General features: G+C 37.2%; 1 protein-coding gene across 1 annotated transcript in view; it reads left to right on the forward strand.

Annotated features, from left to right (window-relative positions):
- The window catches only part of XIRP2 (xin actin binding repeat containing 2), a 155,894-nt gene extending 141,283 nt beyond the window's left edge, over positions 1-14,611 (forward strand). The window contains exons 7-10 of the mRNA XM_045033069.1: positions 515-648; positions 1,403-10,865; positions 13,536-13,669; positions 14,481-14,611. Of these exons, the coding sequence (XP_044889004.1) occupies positions 515-648; positions 1,403-10,865; positions 13,536-13,630 (9,692 nt within the window). The 3' untranslated portion in view covers positions 13,631-13,669; positions 14,481-14,611. The remainder of the gene's footprint in view (positions 1-514; positions 649-1,402; positions 10,866-13,535; positions 13,670-14,480) is intronic.
- The last annotated feature ends 202 nt before the right edge of the window (positions 14,612-14,813 follow it).

A 14,813-nucleotide genomic window follows, 5' to 3' on the forward strand; every position in this document is an offset into this window, starting at 1 on the left:
GCCCAGTAATCCATTTCTATTCAGCAAAACACACCCATTGACTTTGATGGGATTTAAGGAGCACATGCTAATTTAAGTACCTGCTGAAGCGCTTTGTAAATGAGCTGGACTTTAAGCACATGTTAAAAGATCTATTAACTTGGGGCCATGAAGAAAATCCATTCTCCTAACATTTGTTAAAACAAAAACCCATTTAATAATAATAATGGGTAAAATTATGGTTGAAATAACAGCTCTGCACAATATGAATAATGTTCATGAAAGCTGATTTTTCAGTATTCAACCAGCTCTAGTCCTGACATTAACACAAGTTACACATTGCAAAACAATATGTGATATGTCACTTTGCAATTATTCTATGGTTTTCTGTGTCTTCATCCGAGTGACTCTACAGTTCTGCAAGGTTGAGTACAATTGGTTTAATAACTCTTTTTTTTTAATAACTCACTGTTAGACAATTATAATAAAATACCAGGCTTAGAAAAACCCTTTTGTTCTTCTTTTCTTATTGCAGTAGTCAATGAAACTATGAATGAAGAGATCCCAAAGATTTCAACACAGTTTTTAAAACAGCACTTTGAACAGACAGCCCAGGAAAAGGCTCTTCTCTCAGACAGGGAGATTGCAATACCTGCAAAGCATACTAAGGTCTGTGCTTTTAATAAGTGGAATTTCTGTATATGTAGACTAGCAGTGTTCAGGTTAGCCAGAATGTTGAAACATTGCCCTTTGTGCAATTGCTCAAATCTCAGCATATTCATATTTTGATTGTTTAGTTGATTTTTAAAATAAATACTACATTGTGGAAATGGTGGGAACATGGGTGGGTTTGGAAACTGTTTACAGATTAAGTAAGAAGTAATGAAAATTATATTAAGTAAATCTAACAAATATATTTATATTATATTATAAAGTAAAGCTTTTACAAAAAATCTTTGTTTTTTCCATTGTCTTCCTCTGCTGCATGCAATCTTCTCTCTCTCTCCTTTGACTCATGTAAAAAAAAATTATTATTTTTCTTCAAAATGTTTGGTAGACACCTTGGTTCATCAGAGGTAAATGCAGAGAATATCAATTTAATCAATGAATGGAACAAATATAAACTGCTGATAAATGATACAATGTGCATTGGTTGCAGCAGAGAAAGCAAAGCTGCAAAATCACTGTGCACCTCTTTGAAAGAAGTACATTACCTTCCTTATGTAGGCTGTGTTAAAATAGCATGTTCCCTTTACGCTCAATTCTACAAGGCTCTGAGCAACTTCTGGAGGTGCTGGGCTCTTCAACTCCCATTGCAATCCCATTGCTCAGCATCTTGCAGGACTAAGCCCTTTGAATAGAATGAATAAAAGCTGGGATCTTAGAAATGATTTTTTTAAACTACTAATTTTGTCCCCTAAAGATTGAAAATGAGTTCCAAGACATTGTATGGCCTTCTGCAGTGAGCTTCTCTTCTGCTGCCACTGCTTCAGAAAGTAGAGTACATGAAACTTCTGTAACACGAAAAACAGAATATGGAACTGCTGCTGCTGTTACAGCTTACACCAACTCCCCTAAATATGGAAGCACAGAAGAGTTTTCCCCTCCTCCACCACCAAACATACTACAAGCGCCATCAGAAATGAAAGAGTTTTCCCAGTCCCCTGAACCATCCACCTCTCCAGCAAAGCCCATAGTCCCCAAAGATTTATATTCAAAGCAAAGAAATTTATATGAATTAAAACGTTTATACAAACATATTCACCCAGAATTAAGAAAGAATTTAGAAAAAGAATATTTTAATGAAGTTTCTGATATTGTATCTAGTAAGGTTGAAATAGGCAGCTCTGTGTTAGGAGATGTACAGCAAACTAGATATGTCTTTGAAAACACTGATAATAGCTCTCAGAAGTGTATGAGCCCTGAGAGAGAATACTTAGAATGGGACGAAATCCTAAAAGGAGAGGTTCAGTCTATGAGATGGGTCTTTGAGAACCAGCCTTTGGATTCAATCAAAGATGAATCTCCTGAACTGAGCAACATTAAAAGTATTGCAGATCAAGAAATCATTACAGGTGGAGACGTAAAATATACTACCTGGATGTTTGAAACACAACCTATCAATGCACTGGGTACACATTCTTCAAACTCTGCAGAAAATACAGACAAAATTCCAGATTTAGCTAGAGGAGATGTCCGCACAGCCACGTGGATGTTTGAAACACAGCCATTAGATTCAATGAATAAAATTCATCATGACAATGAACAAGATGAAACTTTCATTAAAGAAATTACTGGAGGTGATGTCAAAACTGTGAGGTACATGTTTGAAACCCAGCATCTGGATAAACTTGGGCAGCTATACTCAGTGGATGAAGTTAACTTGCTGCAGCTCAAATCTGAGCTTAAAGAGATTAAAGGAGATGTGAAGAGAAGCATAAAGCATTTTGAAACTCAACCAATGTATGTTATTAAAGACAGCTTAGGTCAAATATTGGAGATTAAAACTGTTCACCGAGAAGACATTGAAAAAGGAGATGTTAGAACAGCACGTTGGATGTTTGAAACACGGCCCCTAGATATGATTAACAAAGATTCTGTGGAAATTAATGTTGTTCGTGGAATCTCTGTGGAGGAAAGCATCAAAGGTGGTGTGCACAAGGCAAAGTGGGTGTTTGAAACGCAACCTTTGGATACTATCAAGGAGGATTCAGAAGTATCTGTCATTGAGAAGGAAGCTATTCTAGGGGCTGATGTCTGCAGAAAATGCTGGATTTTTGAGACTCAGCCTCTTGATACCCTAAAAGATAATGATGACACAACTCATCTGCCACCTGAAGAAATAATAGGAGGTGATGTAAGCACTACTAAACATTTATTTGAAACACTACCAATAGATGCTTTAAAAGATAGCCCAGATGTTGGTAAGCTTCAAAAGGTGGTTGCCACTGAGGAAGAAAAAGGTGATGTGAGACATCAAAAATGGATTTTTGAGACTAAACCTCTTGAACAGATTAGAGAAGAAAGAAAGGAATTTATAACAACAGTGAAACTTGAAGAAGTTGACAGAGGAGATGTGAGTAGCTGCAAACATATATTTGAATCAAGCAATTTAAGTAAATATGATGAATCACATAAAATCCATGTGGAAGAAATAAGGAGAGGAACTGTAGAGTTGAATAAAGCTCTTTTTGAAACAACTCCATTATATGCAATTCAAGATAGTCTTGGGAAATATCATGAAGTTAAAACAATCCGACAAGAAGAAGTTTTAAGAGGTGATGTAAGAAGCTGCAGGTGGCTGTTTGAAACAAGGCCTGTTGACCAATTTGATGAGAGCATTAAAAAAATCCAGATTATCAAAGGAATATCTTCACAAGAAGTAGAATCAGGTGACGTGAAAACAGCTAAATGGTTGTTTGAAACTCAGCCTCTTGATTCTATTAAACATTTTAGCAATATGGAAAGTGAAGAAAGTAAAACAGAACAGACTACAGACATCATTAAAGGAGATGTCAAAATGTGTAGATGGCTGTTTGAAACTCAGCCAATGGAATCACTGTATGACAAGGTTGAGATAGTGACTGACAGTGAAGAAGTACATAAAGGAGATGTCAAAACCTGTACTTGGCTCTTTGAAACCCAGCCGCTTGATACAATAAAAGATGAATCGGAAACAAGAGTGAAATTACGCACTGTGAATCAGGAGGATATTCAAGGAAGTGATGTCCGCACAGCATGTTTCCTTTTTGAGACAGAAAATCTAGAAAATATACAAGGAGAAGAAGAAAAGGAATTCAAACGAGTAGTGGAAATTGATATCCAGCCTGGGGATGTTTCCACCATGAAATATAAATTTGAAAATCAGTCACTAGATTCCATACATTTCAGTTCAGAGGACGTTTTGGAAAAAATTAAAACTGTGCAAAGTGAAGATATACAGAAAGGAAATGTTCTACATTGTCGATGGCTTTTTGAAAACCACTCTATTGATGCAATAAAAGAAAACCAAGAAGATGCTACATTAGTCAGAACTGTTACAGATATATACGGTGGGAATGTAAAAAAAGGCTGGTTTATATTTGAGACATTTTCTTTAGACCAGATTAAAGATGGATCTGCAGATACCACCACCAAGAAAACTGTTAGTGAAGAAATAACAAAGGGAAATGTGAAAAACTACAGAATGCTGTTTGAAACCCAGCCACTTTATGCAATTCAAGACAAAGAAGGGTATTATCATGAAGTGACAACAGTTAAGAAGAAAGAAGTGATTCATGGAGATGTACGTGGGACTAGGTGGTTGTTTGAAACAAAACCTTTAGGATCTATTAATGAATCAGATAATGTGTATGTTATTAGAGCTGTCACCCAGGAAGATATTCAGAAAGGAGATGTGAGTTCTGTCAGATACAGATTTGAAACACGACCACTGGACAGAATTTCAGATGATGAAAAATTAATTGTGCCAACTATTGACAGTGTCCAGGGTGGTGATGTGAAGGCCAACAAACAATTATTTGAGTCTGAGGGATTCAATAAAGGCATGTATGTAAGAACAGTAAGTGTCAGTGAAATCCAATGGGGCAATGTTAAAACTTCCACTTGGTTATTTGAAACACACACTCTAGATGAGATTAGAGGAGAGGGGTCAGAGTATAAAGATGTCAAGACAGTCACAAAGGAAGATGTGCAAGAAGGTGATGTTCAGCATGCTGTGTGGCTTTTTGAAAACCAGCCTTTAGATTCCATTAAGGAAACTGATGAAAGTGAAATCAAAATAACCAGGGAAAAAATTCCTCAGTCAGATGTAAAGACAACAACCTGGCTTTTTGAAACGACACCTTTCCATGAATTTAATGAAAATAAGGTTGAAAAGCAAGAAATTATAGGGAAAAGTATCAAAGAAACTTTAAAAGAACTTTACTCTCACAAAGTCATTGAGTATCATGGAATTATCCTTGAGGCAAATGAAATTGGAGATGTCAGAATGGCAAAATATAAACTAATGAATCAAGAGACTCCTGAAATACAAAAGGAAGAGATTATTAGAGGGGATCTAGGAAACATAATGAGGAACCTGTTGTCCAAAAGAAGCATTACCAAAAGAGAAATTACAGTAAATGAAGATGAAAAGGGCAATGTCGATTTGACCAAAGCTCAATTATTGAACAAATCAACAGATGTTCATGTTGAAAAAGAAGAGATAGTGAGAGGTGATATACAGCAAGCTATAAAAAACCTGTTTAGTCAGGATAGTTCTGTAAAACGAGGAATTTTAATTCAGGAAAATGAGAGAGGTGATATTAACATGACACTCTATTCTCTCCTTCACAAAAGAGCTGACAATAAAATCCAGCGTGATGAAGTGATAGGTGGTGATGTGAAACATACTATTCACAACCTTCTGTCTTCCACAATGAATAATGAACTATCCCAAAGAGCTAAAATAGATGATTCAGAGAGGGGAAACGTTCAGTTTTTCACAACATGCATAGAATCTGGAGCTTTGGATTATCTGAAACTACTCCAGACAGGGTCAACTGAAACAATTACAACAAGGAAACAAGAGGAGGAGGAGGAGGAAATAATTGGTGGTGATGTAGAAGGCACAAAACTGTTACTAAAGAAACAGAAGTTTCAGACTCAACGTACAGTTAATGAAACTGACATCATCCCTGGAGATGTGGCTAATGCAGTTAAAATTTTTATGACAGAACCACAAAATACATCTTGTAATGTAAACAAACAAGATATTATAAAAGGTGATTTGAAAGCAACTTTAAATTCCCTCAGTCAGGCCATAAATCAGAGAACATTTATAGAAAAGGAAGAAATTATAAAAGCCGACATTCTCACAATACTGAAGTCTCTTAAAGAATCAGCCCATCAACTGAAAGAAACAGAGAAGCCTGATGTCATACCTGGTGATATTAAGCAGGCCATTGAGTCCCTTGAAAAAGAAATAACCACAAAAATTGAAGTCCTGAAACAAGAGGTTGTTCGAGGTGACCTTGAGTCAACATTAAGATCTTTAAAAGAAGCTCTGCAGTCTTTCAAGAATGTAGACACAGAAGATGTAATCAGAGGAGATATTCAGACTGCTGGACAAAACATCCTAGAAGCCTCTGCGGAAAAGAAAATTGTACAACATCAAGTAAATGGTCATGAAGATATAAAAAGCACCAACCAGACACAGCATATAGCCCAGCACCAAAATAACAGGTCACATAATCTGCAAAAGAATGTTAAATCTGTCCATGAACATCATGAGGAAACACATGCTGAAAATGAGACTTTCCTCAAAGAAGGTGGACAAGGTACCAGAAAGATCCATTTAGAACAAGAACAGAGCACTGAGTCTCTTGATGTAGATAAAAAACATATAAAGAGCTTATCTAATTCTCAACACATGGTCATCAAAAAAGTGGATGAATCAATGGATAAAAGCAGAGTCCAAGGCAATGTAAAAAAAGAAGCAAAACATGTGACCAGCCAGTCTTCTCTCCGTGGTAAAGTTAAGAGAGATGTGAGAACAGAGAAATCAGAGACATGTAGAGCTCTGAAAAAGGATAGCACCACCAGTAGTGTGCAGTCCATAGAAAAAATAGCTGAAAAGAGGCAGAATCTACTTCATGAGCATAAAGACAATGAATATTCCAACCTACGCTGTCAGAAGGAGACAAGACAAAAGGCAAAAATGTCAACTGATGTTGATAGCTCCAAATCCAGAACTACACGACAACCAGTTAAAATGCCGTCTAGTGGGATTTCTAAGGTGACTGGCCATTTTCAAAAGCAAGTGATAAAGCAAGAAACAAAACAAGCGCAGCATTCTAGAGAGGTTATTGCAGAGAATGAAATAAACGTTCAGCTGGGGCAAGCTGTAGTTTCCATGACAGCAGAACAGAATATAAACAACAAACAAGAAGTAAAAGTCGCACAGGAAGCACTCAATAAATTTAAAGAAACTGAAAGGAAGCAAAAGAGAGATGTTCATCAGCAAAATAAGAAATCTGTAGGACAGTTTATAGAAAAGACTAAAGTGGAACCTGCTAAGTCAGACTTCCAATTTGCAGTGAAAAATCCTCTAAATCCAGCCAAGAATGCTGTGGGGAAAGCTAAGTCAGAAATAGATTCCTCATCTACTCCACCACCATCACCCCCTCCTTCTCCACCACCACCACCATCAGTAGCATCATCTGAAATTGAATTTCCTCTGCCGCCTCCTCCACCTCCATTAATGATGCCATCTGATAGACATATGTTTCCTTCACCTCCATCACCTATCGACAAGACCAAAGCTGAGTTTGATTTTTTTCCTCCTCCCCCACCACCAATAGATGACAAATCTGAAAGTGAGTTTCTGCCTGCTCTCCCTCTACCACCCCCACCCCCTCCCCTGGTGATTTTTCCTGTTTCTCAGCCAAAGCAAAAGAAAGAACATTTTCCAAAATATCCAGAACAGTTTGTGCCTGAGCCACTGCAATTTAATGCCAGGGCTAAAACATCATCACGTAAACCAGCTGGAGTTCCATCTTCAAAGAAATTCCTCAAAATGGATCCTTCTAAGGGGCTAGACATTAACAAGTCTAAAACACCTCCAAAAATTGAACCAACTGTTCTTCAGACACACAGAGAAATGGATATTACCACAGCAGCGGGAGAAAGCAAAAATTCCACAGCTCTAGTGAATGTGGTTAGCCATGAACAGAAACAGGAGACAACTCATACAAAAATAGAAGGGATAAAAAGGCCATCCTCTGTTTCAGAAGTGATTAATCCTCCACCCAAAGCTCTGCAAGAGACACCACTGGCCAAGAAAAGAGTGGTCTTTCCTCTTACAAGATCTCCTTCCCTTCCAGCAGAGCCAACACAAATAAAACCTAAACCTTATGTCAGAAAATTTAAAACCCCTTTAATGATTGCTGAAGAAAAATACAGACAGCAAAGGGAGGAGATGGAGAAAGTGCAAGTCAAAAGTTTTTGTCACGAGACTGTCAGAATAAACAGCGAGACTCGGGGAAGTCCAGTTCAAACAGAGTCAGAAAATTGTGTACCATTTAAAAAATCAAGCAAGCAGGATCAAACTCCTTTACAAGGTTCAGTTCCCTCTGTAACTCCACAAAAAATGACACCCTCTGATTCTGACTTTCAAGTCAGTTTACAAGCAACAGGATCTCGAGGTAAACAACTGTCTGCATCATTAGTAGTATCATCAGCTACTGAGCAGCTTCAGAACATTTTAGAAACCTCAGCAGAAGATCACATTAGAAAAAAATTACTGGAAGGTTCAAAGGATCTTCCAAAACATAATTTAACTTGTCAAATGGAACAAATCCATCAAGAACATACTTTGCATAAGGCAGAGCAGCTGAAGACTGTGGAGCAGTTGCACGTGTCCAAAAATAAAATTATCTCCCCTCATTTCAAAGTTAAAACTATCAAGCTTCCAATTGTAGATCAAAGCTTACATGAAACACACAAAGATTCTGAGACACACAAAAAACAACAGGGAACTAATGTTCAAAATGTTGTCAAACAACAAAATCAGGAAAAACAGAGAGAAGATATAAGTACTAACACTAGGAAAAAACAAAGTGTTGCAAAAGAATATCACCAGAAGCATGTTGATAGAAAGGTGCTGAGGGAAAAACCACCTTTAGAACACATAGAGAATATGCAAGAAGTAAGCCAAAAAGATGCCAGTCAAGTGAAACAAAAATTAGTTAATGAGAAAGAAACAGAAAAAGGAGAATTCAAGCATGAGAAAGTCTCAGTGGCTAAAGTAGTAAATGAGGGCCTGGTATTAGTTTGTCCAAAAGAAGCAAAAGTAACAATTCCAGAAAAACAAGATCAGTTTAAGAATAAATCAACAGAGAAAGTAGTCAAGCAAAAGGTAATTGATACACGTCATGACTCACAGACTCAAATTGTTGAGCAAAAGAATGTGTGTGTTTCTGAAAATAAAGTTCAAAATAAAAAGTTATCCCAGCAATATAATAGTTTGCAAGAAAGCAAATGTGCCACAGACAAGGGCATACAACTAAAACAAGTCCTTCCAAAGAAAACAGATCCAAAACAAGAGATTACACAGAACAAACCTTTATTTTCTCCTCCATCAAAAGGATCACAGCTGAATGATGAAAAATTTGCAGTCGATATATTAGAATTCTTAAGGAAACGGGAGGAACTGCAGCAAGTTTTGTCTAGAGTGAAACAGTTTGAAGCTGAGCCAAATAAAAATGGTATGAAAGCATTTCAGACATTTTTAAATAATATCCCGGTATGGCTTGTAGACCAAGAAAGAAAGAAAAATATAGTTCATATTGCAACAGAAAATAATTTAGAAAGGATGAAAGAAGAGCTATCAGATATTAAAGATCAAGCAGTCAAAATACTAGCCTCATGTGAAGACATGATCCAGACAGCTATGATGTCCACAAAAACAGTGAAATCCAGAAATGACTCTGTTAGTTCTAGAGGCTTGTCACAGAAAATATCAAAAATCAGCAGAGATTCACACCAAACGAAAGAGGTTATAAAAGAAGAATCAGTGCACCGTGAAATTATACAGCAGTCCAGTGGAATCAAACAAACAGAATTCAGAACTTCTTCTCCAGCATTAAGAATGCGATCGCCATCACCTACTTATATAACAATTGAATCTAAACGGACAGAATCTCCTCTGAAGGAAGCACTCTCTTCACCTGCCATCCAAAGAAAAAGTACTCCTATTCCTCCCCCACCACGCAGATCTGCAACACCAACATCTACAATTCGAAGGCCAGCCTCTTCCCCCTCTCCTCCAAGGAGCCGTTCTGAACAACTGGCCAAATTGAAAGGCACGACAGCAAAGCTATCTCAAGGAGTAACACAACACTGGTCAGTAACATCAGTTCCAGTTGTAGAAAAAAGATCAGAGGTTGTTAAATCTCCTGCAACTCTTCGTAGACAAATTAAAATTGAAACACATGCTATGATGGAGCCTTCATCCTCAGCAACTATAAATGAATCTCAAGTAACTGCTGGTACAGTAAAGGACATAAAAGAAACACGTGAAGAAAATAGAAGAGCAGAGAAAAATAACAACAAAGCGCACCAAGATCCAGTAAACATTCCAGAACGCTTAAAGCCACATACAGTAAGTTTTAGGGTCCCTAAGATTGACCAGTCAGGGCTTACTTGTAGATTTGAAGCATCTGAGCAAATAAGACATACAAAAAAGGAACCAGTCACAGTAGTTGAAAGAGTAGACTATGAGAGTGTAGATGAAATGGATTTGTTATTAGGGAAATCAGAGGACAATCCAGGATTTGATGTGAAATCAAAGAAAAGAGTTTTTGAAAGAGGTGGAATGAATAGCAAAATAAAACAAGACAGACACACATTTAGCAAGGATGAATTTGGACTGACATCTCTGGAGAATCAAAAGGGAAAAGATACCTTCCGAAAATCTCCTTATAGGCAGCCAGGAGACCCAAAGGAAGGTATATCTTATAAACAAAAGCAATGTGAAGATAAAGAGCACTCATTTGAACCCCTGGTTTGCTTGGAAGCAAAGTATCATAGCGACCATGCTTCTGGTCTGGATAGATTTGCCAACACAGTCACTGAATCAGGGATTGCCACCTCCACATTACAAAGTGCTGATGGGAGGCAGTCAGGATTTGGCTTCAAGCGTGCACCTCCAACATATGAAGATGTAATCTCAGGACACATTTTGGATATTTCTGCTGCTGATTCACCAGAAGAACTACTAAGGAATTTTCAGAACACGTGGCAGGAAAGTGAAAGAGTGTTTAATAGTCTTGGCTACACAGTCTCAGATACTTCTGAAGCTGAAGTGAGAAGTAGCGTCCACCAGGAATCAGCATTTATCAGTGGTAAATAAGCATGCGAAGGGTGAAGAAACCTTAACAACTGTTAAAAAAAAAAGATTCAACCTCAGTATTGTGCAATTAATGAAAAGTGTGTTTATAATCAAAGAACAAAGTAACATAAAACTAACAAACTTTTCCTCACTTTTGCTCTCTCTCTTTTTCTCTCAGCAATCTTTAATCATTTTCCCTTTCCAAACGCTTTAAGTGATGTGCTGAGTGTGTGACTAACAAATACTGATATGTTGAGTTTTGTGGACTTTCTTGCCAAGGTAAATATTGCATTTGAATTAGTATTGGAACAAAAATACGTATAGAATGCATTTCATTACTTACAGCAGCAAATAGCTGGCATTGTGCTTTTAACTGAGATAAATAGTTAAGTGACTGCTGTGTTTGCATGCAATCCAACATAGCAATAATGGTATAACAATCTGCATGTTTTATATGCATCTGTTCTAAGTTTGCTAAATCACAAAACTTGAATTTGAACAAAATGAGTTTTGTTTAGGGTAGGTTTTAATTAAATGTGTGCAAAAGTAAAGAAGTTGTTTACAAAATTTAATGTGAAAACTTTTGCCATTTCATGTTGGATGAATTCATACCCTGAAATTTTATCTTGCATTGAAATATACAAAAATGCAAAATGTCACTTTCACGCTACTGTCCATTGTTCTGAGGGAAATATCCCCTTCCTCTCTCCTCTCTAAGGACCCTGCCACTGAGAGACACTTCCTTCTCTCACAGAGGCCTGGGTCCCCATGGCTTCAGTGCTCCATCCAGGCCTGGGAAAATGAATAAAAAATGTCTTCACTGCACAGTTAATTTGGGTCTTACTTGTATTTTAGCCCAACCTTCTCTACCACCCACACAGAAAAACCACTGACCCAAATTTGGAGCTGCTTTAAGTTAATTATATTATATTGCAGTGTAGTTGCTCACACCCACGCAAGGCTACCCATGGTGCTCAGACAGGATACCTGCCTCCTGGGTTAACTGCACAATGAAGACATAGCCTTAGTACACTCACTGTCTCTAGCTTAGGTATATATTTCTAAGGCATAGGGTATATCTACACTTGGTGTGATTCCCAGCTCGAGGAGGCATACCCAGGCTAGCTCTGATTGAGCTAGTGTGCTGAAAACAGAGTATAGCTACAGCAGTGTGAGTGGTGGGAGGGGCATCTTGGACCAGTACATGCTTGGGGCAGCTATCCCCTCCCACCACTCATGCTGCCATGGCTAAGCTCTATTTTTAACCTGCTAGCTCACAGCTAGCATGGAAATGTCTCCTGAGCTGGGAATTGCACACCCCAGATCCAGGTGTGTACATCCCTCAGACAGTCAGGGAACCTATCAAAATACTGTGTGAGTTCAACCACCTGCCTTCCCCTCAGGCTAACAACAGGAAACGAAATCCAGACTGTACTACAAAGAGTGCCTTGAAATTTTCAGGGACTTGAGTACAAAGATAACTTCACAATCAACTTTGATTAGTCTATTCACTTATGGGGAAAATTTTGCATTCAGGTAATTTCTAAGCAAATTTTGAAGATTTTTAATTTCTCCTTGGATGTTTTGCACAGCTCTAGGCGATACAGGCACAGTTGTATAGTCTACACTGCTGTTCTGTCTTGATTTATGAATTGCTATAAAATCAGTACTAGCAGGCAAATACAAATAATATAACATTAGAGCGGGCCACATTCTCTGCTGGTGTAAATGGATGCAGAACTCGGATGATAATGGAGCAGCACCATTTACATCAGCAGAGAATTTAGCCCATTCTAATGCTGTATTATTTGTATTTGCCTGTTAAGATGGATTTCATGCATGCTATAGCAATTCATAAATCAAGACAGAATAGCACTGTAGCTTTCTCAAGCCCAGCAGCTTGTCTGTTATCTTCCTCTCTTCCTGCCCCTCACCTTCCTGAAATAAACTTTCTACTGGTGTTTTGTACTTTGAAGTATAGCTAGTTTCCTTTACAATCAATTATGCTTCATAAAAGAAGGGATTTGTTATAATTAGCTAATATCAGTATTGTAGCTAATTCTCTCTTGCAAATTAACTGAACAAAATACCAGCCATGAAAATGAAAACTGTAAAAAGCTCAAATAATTATATCCTATCATATTTGCAACATATGTGCATGTAGTTTTCAGGTTAATGCAGTAATGGAGTTCCTTGATTTGCTTCTGGCATAATTAAGCAGAGCTTTCAAATCACAGTTTCAAACATTCATCCTCTGTGTATATATCTTTAAATGACATTGCCGATTCAAAGAGGTGGGTTCTATATAAACATACTCAATCCAATTTAACATTTCTTTTTATGGTACCATCTCACTTTAAGAAAAAAATGTTTATTACATGCAAAGGGCAAAATTCTGCTTGGCTTCCTGAAGTGAAGTCCTATTAAAATTCATGAAACTACTCACCTGAAAAAGTGAACAGGTTTTTGCTTTCAAAGTATTACAATTAGTTGAATTATAGTTTATCCCTAAAATTTGTAGATTACTTATCAATTCGTGGATCAACTGACAAAAATCAGCATTGCAGCTTTCCATATAAACCATTCATTTTGTGCATGGACTGATAAAGTGACATCTTTTAGAAATAAATTCTAACACATGGCTGAGGACCGATATATGACCTTTATAAAATATTGTTTCTAGAAACTGCAACTTCAGGAAAAGGAAACATGCATACTTTGTCAAAAGAAAGTTTATCCAATGGAATGTCTAGTTGTCGACAAGCAAATCTTTCATAAATCATGTTTCCGATGTCACCACTGCGGCAGTAAGTTAAGGTAAGGAGGAACTACCAATTCATTCACAGAAAATCTGCTTCTCAGGTGCAAGTACTGCTGTAACTGGCAACCGTGTTCCTATCAACGCTAACCAGCAGATAGAGCTTTGGATCACAGGTCAAAAGACCTGGGAGCTCTTCCAGGCAAGGATTATAGATCTGACCCTGTACTTCTAAAGTCAATAGGAATTTTTCCCTTTACTTCACTGGGAGCAGGAGTCAGGCCTAAGTAAACATGCATATGAATAAATCCTGTCGTCCAAGAAAAGGACTGAGGTGTGCTAATAGAGAAGTGTAGAGAAGCTTGGACGGTACTGCATGTTTTCCACTTCTTCTGTAGGAAAATAAAGAGGACTTCAGTGGTTGTCATATACACTAGCAACTGTCATGAACTTTAAAAAAGCATAAACAAAGTGCGAGGGATTATTCCTCTTGGCAGCCTATACTTTCATTAAGTTTAGTCCATTTACTGTAAAGTGTTTCTATAGCTGTAGGAAATAATCATCCATTTATATAGTTTAATTATTATTTTTATTATATAAAAGTGAGGTTGTTGTTACCAACATTTTTAGATTTTATAGGAATTTACAATACATAAGGTTTCAAATACTAAAGATCCTTTTTTTGATGAGACCCATGCATTAAAATTAAAAATAAATGTTATCGTTTCTTTGCTAAAATATACATAAAGATATCTATAGATACTGCAATTTTTGAGTACTTATCCGGTCAACTAAAATTGAATATTCTTGGTGTATTTATTCTTGGTAGATCTATAGATGCTATCAAACAAATTTTCTTCCATTTGACAGCTTGGGAAATTATGCCTCTCTCCATGGACAATCATACTGTAAACCCCATTTTAAGCAACTTTTCAAGTCTAAAGGAAATTATGATGAAGGTTTTGGACACAAGCAACACAAAGAATTATGGAGTTCCAAAGACCAAACAAGCTCAGTTGGCAATGTTCATGCTGAAGAGGTAAATCCAAGTTACGAGACACCTATCGAATCTAAGCTTAATACAGAAATTGAACCAGACTTGCATTCAGATATTCAATATGTGCATTCTGAAACTCTGGATGACAATTTGAAAAGATCTACAGAAAGAGGCAAATTAAAGATTACATGGCCTCCTTCTACAGA

This window comes from Mauremys mutica, chromosome 10 (genome assembly GCF_020497125.1).
Source record: "Mauremys mutica isolate MM-2020 ecotype Southern chromosome 10, ASM2049712v1, whole genome shotgun sequence".
Taxonomy (NCBI): Eukaryota; Metazoa; Chordata; order Testudines; family Geoemydidae; genus Mauremys; species Mauremys mutica.